We start from the raw sequence: 12,850 nt of genomic DNA on the forward strand, positions 1-12,850 counted from the left end.
GTGTATTTTGTCCCTTTTTTTGTTGAAGAGAGGTTTGAAGACAGAGGTTTCGAGCTGTCTGTTTGAATCTAATAAAGTAAACTGGTTGTGAGGCCTTGGGTCTTTTTTTAAAGTTGGAACAATAGAAGCAGCCTGAATAAATGGGGTCAGGCTCCCACAGAACCAGGAATTTTAGTTTTAGGTTTTCAGTAGCAGTTGCTGGGGTCTTGAAGCTGGATTTGGAAGCTACACTACATCTCTCCCTACTACTTTGTCTTGATGGGGTTTTTTTTCTCCTGGTCTGGAGAATTGCCGGTGAGACAATCAATTTTACTGAATTTGCCTTTGCCAAGGGTGTGTACATGAGGTGTTACTATATTGGACCAGTTACTGTTCAGTAGTGAAGTCATCTGTTATTCTGTTAAGTTTTCCAATTGAGTTAAGTTATTCCAATTTCTTCTTTCTTTTGTTGTATTTTAACTATAGTGTATGAATAAAGTGTGTCTTGCTTCAAGATTGATAGTTTGACCAATCGAATTGCATCCAGAATGCAACACCTAGCATCTGGCCCATAAAACTTGTTTTGGTTCTTGAATGCCATCTCCCATGACCACTGGCACTAGTGACCATGACTACATGAAAATAACTGTGGGGTGGAATTAAAGAGCAGGGTCAGAGTCCCACAAATGAATGGCTACAGAACAAATAGTTCATGAGACCATTTGATCACCTAGTTCCTAAAGTTCATAAATAGTACAGCAAACCTTTTATTAACCTTTTTTATTATGAGACCAGGATCAAATATTGCAGATAATCAAGAGATAATACATAATCCCAGTAAACCCTGAGCAAGCAAAGCATTGAGAGATCAACCTCCTTCAAAAAAATCTATGTAAAAGTATCAACATACCTAAAATCAATAGAAAATCATACAGTATTTAATAGAATTGCAGGGGTACACAGCACTGTTATACTTTATTTACAGCATTAATACTTGGACATTGCAGTAGGTTGTGGTGTTTGAGTTTTATAATTTTTGCCAGTTTATCAAAAGTGCTAGTTCATAAGGTGCTGGTTTAAAAACAAAGATAAATGACTGAAAATCTAATCATTTGACTTAATGAACTGTGGATTTAATATGAAAGATAAAGAGCAGGAGACCTTTCCTCTCTATTCAATATGCCGGTGGACTGGGTAAATAATGTTGCCAGTGGATCCAAAGAAAGGGAATTCATGGAATGCTTACAGGATGGCGTTTTGGAACAGCTTGTCATGGAGCCCACAAGGGAGCAGGCTATTTTGGACCTAGTGCTATGTAATGAACCAGACTTTATAAAAGATCTTAAAGTAAGGGAACACTTAGGAAGCAGCAACCATAATATGGTAGAGTTCAGTATGCAGTTTGAAAGAGAGAAGGCAAAATCGGATGTAATGGTGTTACAGTTAAGTAAAAGTAATTATGAGGGCATGAGAGAGGAACTGACGAAAATAGACTGGAAGCAGAACCGAGCAGGGAAGAGAGTAGAGCTAAAATGGCAGGAGTTTGTGGGTAAAATTGAGGACACTGTACAGAGGTTCATCCCCCAAGAAGAGAAAGATTATCCGGGGAGGGATTAGACAGCCATGGCTGACAAAGGAAGTCAGGAAATCTATGAAAGAAAAAGAGAGAGCCTATAAAGTGGCCAAGAGCACTGGGAAATCAGAAGATTGGGAAGGCTACAAAAACAAACAGAGGGTAACAAAGAGAGAAATAAGGAAGGAGAGGATCAAATATGAAGGTAGGCTAGCCAGTAATATTAGAAATGATAGTAAAAGTTTTTTTCAATACATAAGAAACAAACGACAGGCAAGCGTAGACATTGGGCCACTTCAAACTGATGCTGGAAGCCTAGTGATGGGAGATAAGGAAATAGCAGGAGAACTTAATAAGTACTTTGCGTCAGTCTTCACAGTGGAAGACACGAGTAATATCCCAACAATTAAAGGGAGTCGGGGGGCTGAGTTGAATATGGTTGCCATTACAAAAGAGAAAGTGCTAGAAAAACTAAAAGGTCTTAAAATTGATAAATCTCCTGGCCCTGATGGGTTACATCCTAGAGTTCTGAGGGAGGTGGCAGAGGAAATAGTGGAGGCGTTGGTTGAGATCTTTCAAAAGTCACTGGAGTCAGGGATAGTCCCGGATGATTGGAAGATCGCTGTTGTAACCCCCTTGTTCAAGAAAGGATCAAGACAAAAGATGGAAAATTATAGGTCAATTAGCCTAACTTCTGTTGTTGGTAAAATTCTAGAATCCATCATTAAGGATGAGGTTTCTAAATTCTTGGAAGAGCAGGGTCGGATTAGAACAAGTCAACATGGATTTAGTAAGGGGAGGTCGTGCCTGACAAACCTGTTGGAGTTCTTTGAAGAAGTGACAAGTAGGTTAGACCGGGGAAACCCAGTGGATATGGTCTACCTAGACTTCCAAAAGGCCTTTGATAAGGTGCCACACGGGAGGCTGCTAAGCAAGGTGAGGGCCCATGGTGTTCGAGGTGAGCTACTAGTATGGATTGAGGATTGGCTGTCTGACAGAAGGCAGAGAGTTGGGATAAAAGGTTCTTTTTCGGAATGGCAGCCGGTGACAAGCGGTGTCCCGCAGGGTTCAGTGTTGGGGCCACAGCTGTTCACATTATATATTAATGATCTGGATGAAGGCACTGGGGCATTCTAGCGAAGTTTGCTGATGATACAAAGTTAGGTGGACAGGCAGGTAGTACTGAGGAAGTGGGGAGGCTGCAGAAGGAACTAGACAGTTTGGAGGAGTGGTCCTGGAAATGGCTGATGGAATTCAGTATGCAACTGCGAGGTCTTGCACTTTGGAAAAAAGAATAGAAGCATGGACTACTTTCTAAACGGTGAGAAAATTCGTAAAGCCAAAGTTCAGAGGGATCTGGGAGTGCTGGTTGAGCATTCTCTAAATGTAAACATGCAGGTTGAGTCCGTGATTAAGAAAGCGAATGCAATGTTGTCAATTATCTCAAGAAGATTGGAATATAAAAGCACTGTTGTGCTACTGAGACTTTATAAAGCTCTGGTTAGGCCCCATTTGGAGTACTGTGTCCAGTTTTGGTCCCCACACCTCAGGAAGGACATACTGGCACTGGAGCGTGTCCAGCGGAGATTCACACAGATGATCCCTGGAATGGTCTAACATATGAGGAACGGCTGAGGATCCTGGGATTGTATTCATTGGAGTTTAGAAGATTAAGAGGAGATCTAATAGAAACTTACAAGATAATACATGGTTTGGAGAGGGTGGACGCTAGGAAATTGTTTCCTTTAGGCGAGGAGACTAGGACCCGTGGACACAGCCTTAGAATTAGAGGGGGTAAATTCAGAACAGAGATGCGGAGACATTTCTTCAGCCAGAGAGTGGTGGGCCTGTGGAATTCATTGCCGCAGAGTGCAGTGGAGGCTGGGACGCTAAATGTCTTCAAGGCAGAAATTGATAAATTCTTGATGTCACAAGGAATTAAGGGCTACGGGGAGAATACGGGTAAGTGGAGTTGAAATGCTCATCAGCCATGATTGAATGGCGGAGTGGACTCGATGGGCCGAATGGCTTTACTTCCGCTCCTATGTCTTATGGTCTTATTCTTTAAATTAAGGAGATCTGCATTTTGACAGGTTATAATTATTTGCATGTTGAAATGTTTATAATTTTATAATTCATTTTTTTAATGATAGGGCAGCATGGTTAGTCATCAGTTAGCACTGCTGTCTCACAGCGCCAGGGACCTGGGTTCATTTGCAGCCCCAGGCCACTGCCTGTATGTTATTTGTACATTCTCCCCATGTCTGCATGGGCTTCCTCCCACAGTCCAAAGATGTGCAGGTCAGGTGGATTGGCCATGGGAAATGCAAGGTTACAGGGATAGGGTAGCGGTGTGGGGTCTGGGTGGAGATGCTCTTTGCAGGGGCAATGCGGACTTGATGGACTGAATGGCCTACTTCCACACTGTATGGATTCTGTAATTTCAGAATTACACTTGGAATTATTTATTTTATTTCTATCATCATCTCAATTCAGCACTGGTCACCATGGCGATTTCTCAATGACCTATCTAGCCATGTGTAGGCTCACAGTAGAATGCCTTCGACAGAGCGAAAGTAAGCTGACGTTTTGAGTCTAGATGACCCTTCATCAGAGTTGACGTGAAGATTCATCTAGACTTGAAACGTTAGTTTGCTTTCTCTCCGTGGTTGCTGTCTGACCCACTGCATTTTTTATTTTCAGTACGGATTCCAGCATTCGATTCGATTTCCGACAGTGTGGAAACAGGCCCTTCGGCCCAACAAGTCCACACTGACCCTCCGAAGAGTAACCCTGCAGTAATTTGCTCCTGCTGAATGCTTTCTAGTCTCTGTTAGAATCTCTGTTGCTGTTGGATTGGAAACCGGTAGCATAGACTCTCTGAGAGACTGGAGAGGAATCTCAGAATTTTCACTCCTTCTCCTGTGATAATTTCTTACACAGTGGAAGCGCACTAAGCAGCTTGCAAAAAGTACAATGAAACTATGGAAAGGGGCATACGATCGCCCAAAAGTGTTGAGCCATGTATGGATTGTGGGGCTTAGTACTGCCACCATTGGCAAAATAGAGGAAGTGCAGTAGCGGGTCACTTGAAAGAAGTGAATTAGAGTCCTAGAGATGTACAGCATGGAAACAGACTCTTTGGTCCAACCCATCCATGTCGACCAGATATCCCAACCCAATCTAGTCCCACCTGCCAGCACTCGGCCTATATCCCTCCAAACCCTTCCTACTCATATACACATCCAAATGCCTTCTAAATGTTGCAGTTGTACCAGCCTCCACCACTTCCTCTGGCACAGCTTCCTGTGACTCCACTTTCAAGGAGCTATGAACCTGCACTCCAAGGTCTCTTTGTTCAGCAACACTCCCTTGGACCTTATCATTAAGTGTATAAGTACTGCTAAGATTTGCTTTCCCAAAATGCAGCACCTCTCATTTATCTCAATTAAACTCCATGTGCCACTTCTCAGCCCATTGGCCCATTCATGTGAAAACTGCACAATGGGTTTGATTTATTGAGTAATCTAACACACTGAGCCAGATTATCGGGAATAGTGTGATGCGCATCAAATTAATTCTGCAGCAAAGCAGAATATTCGCAAAATTAAAGTTGTCAAACTGACACTAAAAGTGTTGCAACCCCATGCAGTAAATACTGAATTTCTGTGTCAGGCCAGATTGGCATCTAAACTGCACTGGACGCAAATAAAACACGCAATTCATTTTCAATATCAAATAGTAGGGGATATAGATAGAAGGTTGGGGGTCGGGGGGGTGGTGAGGGTGTGAGAATTTGAAGTAGAAGCAGATACAATAGCCTGCCTTTTCCCAGAATGAATCTACAACACTGTAGGAAATCTAATCTAATCTAAATTCCTGGACATCTCAGGGCAATTCTGGGGAATTTAGCTACTTGAACCCAAGACAGGTGTAAAGTAGAATGGAATTTTCTTTCTCGTGGTCTGTACTTTCCAGAAGTAGCCAGCAGATGGTGATCAGGAGCAAGATCGGCTGTCGGTATATCTACCTATTGTTCTCATTCTCTTTCCCAGCCCATTGTTCTGCAGCTCCTCTCCCAACCATCATTGACTGGAATCAAGGAATTCCACACAGAGCCTCTTTAGTGTTTGGGTACTGCCCAATGCATTTAGCAACGTGAAATAGTGGGTGGCATTCTGCTTTCCACATCCCTGTGGAGAATCTGAGAATAGTAATGACTGCAGAACCATTTCATGAAATGCTGCTGAAAGATCTTGAACCAATTAAAATGTCACTGTTTTCTGTTTTGGATATGGCTTTGAGATTCCTGTAGTTCTGCACCACCTCTGTTTTGCCATTGGTGGCAGCGCTGAGCCCACTGCTCCACAGAAGGTGCAACACTTGTATTTCCCTCCTTGAGGTTCATGGCCAGTTTTAGTTCTTCAGCCCCTGTTAGACCCTCACTCTGACCTTATGTCCATTGTCATTGTTGGAGAGTTTGCTAAGACATTCCAGTGCAGATGCCTCACAGCCAAGCTTAACCTAACCACTCCACGCATGTGCAAGGTCTTGCACAAAACTCACGTGCACCATCAGTTGGGCACACTGCCTTTCACACACCCTTAAAGTCACTCACTCACTCACTCACTCCTTGGGCTTCCTGACCTGCATTTTGGAAGCATTTTGGCACATCTTCCCTCTCCCTGTTAAGGCAAACCAACCACCATCTTAGTTATGCTAAAGCAATGATCAAATGATAATATTTAGAAGGCATCCAGATGGGTACATGAATAGGAAAGGTTTAGAGGGATATGGACCAAGTGCTGGCAAATGGGACTAGATTAATTTAGGATATTTGGTCAGCGTGGACAAGTTGGACCGAGGATCAGTTTCCATGCTGTGCGATTCTACGACACTAAATTGCAAGTAAGCAGTTTACTGTGTAGATCATTTGACCCAATAGCAAGTAGTTAATTGTTCATTCCTGGTGAAAGACTTATGCCCAAAATGTTGAACTTCCCTGCTTCTGAGATGCTGCCTGGCCTGCTGTGCTTTTCCAGCACCACAATTTTTGACACTTAGTTAATTAGCACAATTGATGTACAATTGCATGTCAAGGGTATTAATTAAGACTTGTGCACATATAAGGAGATAATGGGAAAAAAAAGGAGATAATGAAGCTGCTTTCTTGGCTTAAGGATCAAATGCTTGTAATTTTCTATTTGAAATAAATATAAATTTTAAGTATAAATTTATTCCAATATCACCTTGACCTGGCTTTCTGGACTATAACGGTACAGTATTTTCTTGAAGGTACTTTGTCTTCAGAGAAAAAATAAAATCAGGCAATTTTTTTTCATTTTATTTATTTTCAATTTTGTCTGGTTTCACAATAAAGGGATTGTCATACTCGTCCATTATTGTGCAATACGATGTGAAAATGCATACGATTCTCTTAGAATAAAGGCAGGCTGTCAAGTTTCTGCCTAAAGGCAGTGGCCTGTCAAAGTTAGTATGAACGATGGTCAGATTTCAGACCCTGTATCCTGGCCTGAGGGTTAGTTTCTCACTTTTTTTTAATTAAAAAAAGCACAGACAAAGATATTGCTGTTGTGCCTCGAGGTTGTGGGGAGCAGGGGTGTTGAGAATTTGAGATCAGGTGTACGGCTTAACTCTGTCTTTATGTCTTTCTTTTCCCTGTCCCAGGTTACCGAATCCAATGTACCTTGGCACCTTTGCTGCTGGGATCTTTCATTCTTTGTATTGCTTCTACTGCAAGATCCTTCCTGATATCCTTTACATGCACCATTGTTTATAACAGGCTTGTAAAGCAATGGGGTAGTAATCTTTTTGCTGCCTGTATGTGGATTACTAGATTTTCTTTGAGATGACTGATGTATAGGTTTCACAGTCATTTCATTTTGGAAGAGGTTTAGTTTCTGCCATTGCGTTATTCAACACTTACTGAAATTAGAAACTTTACACCATGAAAGCCATTTAAACAAAAAATCCTGGTTTCAAATAGCCTATGTATTTAGACAACTCTCTCTCTCTGTCTACAGTGTGGAAACAGGCCGCTTGGCTCAACAAGTCCACACTGACCCTCTGAAGAGTAACCCATTCCACAAACTAATGCACCTAACATACACATCCCTGAACACCATGGGCCATTTAGCATGGCCAATTCACCTAGCCTGCGCATGTTTGGACTGTGGGAGGAAACCAGAGCCAACCCATGCAGACACTGGGAGAATGTGCAAACTCGCACAGACAGTCACCTGAGGCTGGAATCGAACCTGGGACCCTGGCACTGTGAAACAGCACTGTGAGCCGCCGAAATGCAAGCAGTAAATACTGGAAATACTCAGGCAGTCTCACAACATCTGTGAAGAGAGGGGGAAAAAGAAAAGAGGTCACTTTTCAGATCTCTGAAAGATCACAGAAACATTAACTTGGTTGTTCTCTCTGTGCAGATGCTGTTTGACCAGCCGAGCGTTTGCAGCATTTTCTTCCAAATGACATGGTAAGATAAAGTCACTAGAGGAACACTCTGTCTCATTAGAGAGAGAGAGAGAGATGGTAGGGGGTGGTTTAACCTGAGGGTGGGGGGAGAGGCTAAGAAGGTGACCACAGCCGGTGCAGGAATTGAACCCCGGCTGTTGGCATCAGTCTGTAACATAAAACAGCCAACTGAGCTAACAACATTAGGTGTACCTCCACCATGTGGATAGCAGATGTTCGAGGGCCAGTTGGGAATGGACAGTTTTGAAAAATAAACCATACATCCTCATGTTCATGAAAAAGTCATAATTAATCTACATTCTTGGAGCCTTGCTGTGGAGGTGCCAGTGTTGGATTGGGGCTGGACAAAGTCAGAAGTCTCACAACACCAAGTTATAAGCCAACAGATTTTTGTCAAAATCATTTATTTTAGTGAAACGTGCAATGCCACAAAAGCTTGTGATTTTAAATAAACCTGTTGGACTATAACCATAATGTCATGTGACTTATGACTTCATCTACTTCAGGTGTTGGTTGAAAGACCGATGGTGGGCAGGACACCTCTGTTGGCTACCTTTTGTGCATTAGTGCCCACGGGTAAAGCCATCTCATTGACTTGTTGATGGGAGCTCCTGATGGGGTCAGCAAAAGGTCATTCCTTGACTCCTGACACCTCTGTGGCCAGCGCGCCTCCTGTTGTGTTGCATGACTCTGCTGGCCACCCTGTTGCTGTGGATGTTCAAGGAGATGTTAACCAGGGACCCGGGGAGGCTGCAGGAAACTAGCCGTGAAGCTGAGTATTTAACCATCACGCAGCTTGTCGAAGCGAATGAGGATCCGTCCAGATTCTGCATCTACTGTGAGGTAATGGCGATGACATTTTGCTAGTTATACTGATGCAAGTCTGCGATTTGTCTCAAAGTTGAACCTCTCTATCATTCAGGGGAAAGAATGAGCTTAGAATCATACAGAAAAGGTGCTTCTGCCCACTGAGTCTGTACTACCAAAAATAGACAACTAGTTCCACTTACCCACACTAGGCCCATAGCATCGAATGTTCTGACAGTTCAAGTGCTCATCCAAGTACTTATAGAGTCGCACAGCATGGAAACAGACCCTTCAGTTCAAGCTTAACATGTTCCCAAACAAAACTAGTCCCACCTGCCCATAGCCCTCCAAACCTTTCCTATTTATGTACTTATCCAAATGTCGATTAAATGTTGTAACTGTACCCGTACCCAGCACTTTCTCTGACTGTTCATTCCACACACCATCCCCTCTGTGTAAAAAAAAAAAAGTTGCCACCTCCTATCCTTTTTTTAAATCTTTTTCCTCTCACCTTTTTTTAAAAACACCCTAGTTTTGAACTCCCTTACCTTAAGGAAAGGACCTTTGCTTTTCACCTTACCTATGCCCCTCGCTGTTTTATAAACTTCCATAAGGTTCCCCCCTCAACCTCCTACATTGCAGTGAAAAAGGTCCTAGCCTCTCCAGCCCTTGCTTCTAACTCAAGCCCTCTATTCCTGACAACATCCCGGTAAATCTTTTCTGAGTCCTCTCCAGCTGAATAATAATACTGTTGCTATAGCAGGGTGACCAGAACTGGACACACAACTCCAGAAGAGGCCTCGCTAACATCTTGTACAATCGCAATATGTCATTTCGACTCCTACACTCAAAAGTCTGAGCCATGAAGGCAAGCATACTAAACACTTACTTTCTTAACCATCCTGTCTACCGGTGATGCAAACTTAAAAACTGAACCCCTAGGTCTCTCTGTTCTACAGCACTACCCAGGGCCATACCATTATTTGCATAATGTTTGCTTTCCCACCTTTTTAGAGGTTCTGAGGTTAGCTACCTCAACTACCTTCCCATCAATCTTCTGGGTGAGAAGGAGTTTTCCCCAGATCCCTCTAAATTCCCTGCTTTTCACTTTAAAAGTGCTTCTGTAGTTTCCCTCTCCCACCAGCAATGTAAGTGTTGAGCTTTGAGACAGATGGCCGATTGAATGGATTGAGGAATGGGGCCTGGTGATGGGTTTTAGACAAAGCTGCAAGGTGGAGGCCCCCCTTGCTGCCATACCTCAAGAGAGGCAGCGCAGTGAGGTTTGGTTAAGGGGAGGGGGTTCAAAGGCAGACCATGAGACCATTTCTATCTGCCGTAGACACTGACCTGGACTTGCCCCACACCAGTATAGTTTTTTTGCTGTTCACAGATGGTAATACACTACTCTGGAGCAGATGGTACTTGAATCTTGGTCTCCTGACTCAGAGGAAGGGACACTACCACTGCACCACACCAGCATGCATTTGGGAATTCCTCTTCCCGAATGTTGTAATCGTACCCATGTCTACCACTTCCTCTGGCAGCTCGTTCCACACACTCACTACCCTCTGCGTGAAAAAGTTGCCCCTGAGTTTCTCCTCTCACCTAGAACCTATGCCCTCTAGTTTTGGACTCCCACGCTGGGGGAAAGACCTTGGCTAAACTAAACCCCTCAGCCTCATAGTCATAGAGATGTACAGCATGGAAACAGACCCTTCGGTGCAACTCGTCCATGCCAACCAGATATCCCACCTAATCTAGTCCATTTTGCCAGCATTTGGCACATATCCCTTTAAAACCTTCCTATTCATATACCCATTCAAATGCCTCTTAAATGTTGCAATTGTACCAGCCTCCACCACTTCCTGTGGCAGATTATTCCATACACGTACCACCACCTCTGCATGAAAAAGTTGCCCCTTAGGTGCTTTTCAAATCTTTCACCTCTCGCCTTAAACCTATGCCTTTCACTTCTGTGTGTTTACCCTTCCATGTTTGTCGCGGAGTCTTTGTCAAGTTGTAAAGGTGAATGCCCTGACATTGTTGCAAGATAGCCTGGAAGAAAACCATGAGGGCTTTCACGATATATACCTTTTTCCGTAATTGTCCATGAAAGCTTCAGTTATATAAAAAAAAGTTGGAGATTGGGGCCAGGTGTTTGATTGGACAAGGCAGCTGGATAAAGATCATGTGATGAAATTCATCCAATCAGCACAGGCAGAGTGCAGTCGCTCAGAAGGTTCATTAAACCGGGAGTGAGGGGGAAAGTAGGCTCCATTTTGTTCCTAACTGCTGTTTGTTTGTTCCTTTTAGATTATTCAACCAGAGCAAGCAAAGCACTGTAAACTGTGTAACGTGTGTATGGTGAACTTTGACCATCATTGTCTTTTCCTCATGAAATGCATAGCGAAAAATAATCGCCGTCTCTTCAATCTGTTCCTCATGGAGGTCATTGTCTGTCACCTGACCTTCACAGCATCAGCCGTCTGGTGTCTACACCTTCGATACGAACTGAACTTTGAGACGGTTCTAGCTGTTCTAAGCAGCGAGTCCTGGGTGGTAGCACTTGCCCTCATGAACATCGCTACGGTCATTTGGGAATCTGTGATCCTAAAGGAGCAGCTAGTGACCATCTCCACAAACTGCACTACCACCTTCCGGAAAGTGCCACAGGCCTCAGCATTCACGTGGGGACGCCGTATGAAAAACATCACAGTGTTCTTCATCGCTGGGAACGGGCCCCGCAGTCGCCACGGAAAATTCTCGAGTCAGTTCTAGACTTTTTGTGGTCGTTCTCCTTTAGAGCTACGATGTAGTCAGTATTTGACAAGCCGAGACTTAACTGTGAAATGTGGTTATAGGTAAATGGGTCATTGTTACAAATTAGTATGCAATATATTCGTAGCTGGTTGGCTCACAGTTAGCTATTTTGTTGTTACAATGTCTCCCATTGCCACTTTAAGCCCTCTCCTATTGGATATGTTTCATTTACACAATCTGTTTCTCAGTTAAGAAGCAGAGATGATAATTTCTTAGAATTGTTGGTTTGGATGCAGCATGAAATAAACATCCTTCCAGATCCTTCCTTCCTTCCTTGTCACTGTAGTTAATCTGTTTCCATAGTTTTCTCACCTCCCCACCAATTTGCTTCTGGTTTTTATTGCCAGCTGGGAAAGGGGAGGATAGTCTCTCTCTTTGTTTCACCTCTTTTGCTTCCCTCAATCTCTGTTGTTTCTTGATCTGCCCCTTTTTTATTTGTCACAATCTCCATTCAAGGGTTGAGCTAAAGATGCACAGGTTAGGATGTTAAATTCCCTGTAGTGACCAGGGATGGGTAGGTTAGGTGGGTTAGCCATGGAAAATCTTGGGCTGGATGGGATGCCTCTCAGAAGGTCGGTGCAGACTCGACGGGCCGAATGGCCTCTGTCTGCACTGCACTAGTCATGTATAGACTGAATAAACTCCTTGTCCATGTAGTTGCCCTTCAGCCTGTTTTGATTTTGCAATGGATAGATTTTAATGTTTTTAAATGTACATTGTGAACATGAGTAGGCCATTCATCTCTGCTGTGATTGTAGCTGATCTGTCTGTTTCCTCAATGCCACTTTCTCATCTACCCTGGACCTCTTTGACTCCCTAATCGATCAAGAATTGCTCAAACTAATGTCGCCTTGTTGTTGACTATCCTAAATATCAGCAACTTCAGCTTGGGTTTGAAACTTTGGCGTGGCCCAGAGATGCCATGGGTCTCTCACACACACACACACACATCACCAGGAAAACCTGGTCAGTGCTGGCATTGGTTTCTTACCTTCCTAGAAAGCTGCATGTAGCCCTGGCCTTGCAAATGTGGTGGATATGAGAACTCAAGTCTGACCCTGCACACTTGAAACGTAAAACAGTGGCACTTGTACTTGACCTGAAGAAAACATTTTTTTTTCTTAAATTCATTCATGGCATGTTGACATCACTGACTAGGCCAGCATT

At 43.4% G+C, this 12,850-nt stretch overlaps 1 protein-coding gene across 2 annotated transcripts in view; it reads left to right on the forward strand.

Moving 5' to 3' along the window:
• The window catches only part of LOC122541813 (palmitoyltransferase ZDHHC13), a 35,420-nt gene extending 23,468 nt beyond the window's left edge, over window positions 1–11,952 (forward strand). For both annotated transcript variants that reach the window (XM_043678825.2, XM_043678826.2), the window contains 3 exons: window positions 7,241–7,323; window positions 8,709–8,899; window positions 11,177–11,952. In XM_043678825.2, coding sequence (XP_043534760.2) covers window positions 7,241–7,323; window positions 8,709–8,899; window positions 11,177–11,641 — 739 coding nt within the window. In that variant the 3' untranslated portion in view covers window positions 11,642–11,952. The remainder of the gene's footprint in view (window positions 1–7,240; window positions 7,324–8,708; window positions 8,900–11,176) is intronic.
• The last annotated feature ends 898 nt before the right edge of the window (window positions 11,953–12,850 follow it).

The sequence above is a fragment of the Chiloscyllium plagiosum genome, unplaced genomic scaffold (assembly GCF_037043375.1).
Source record: "Chiloscyllium plagiosum isolate Xiang-an unplaced genomic scaffold, Cpla_swu_hap1 HiC_scaffold_43, whole genome shotgun sequence".
Classification (NCBI taxonomy): Eukaryota; Metazoa; Chordata; class Chondrichthyes; order Orectolobiformes; family Hemiscylliidae; genus Chiloscyllium; species Chiloscyllium plagiosum.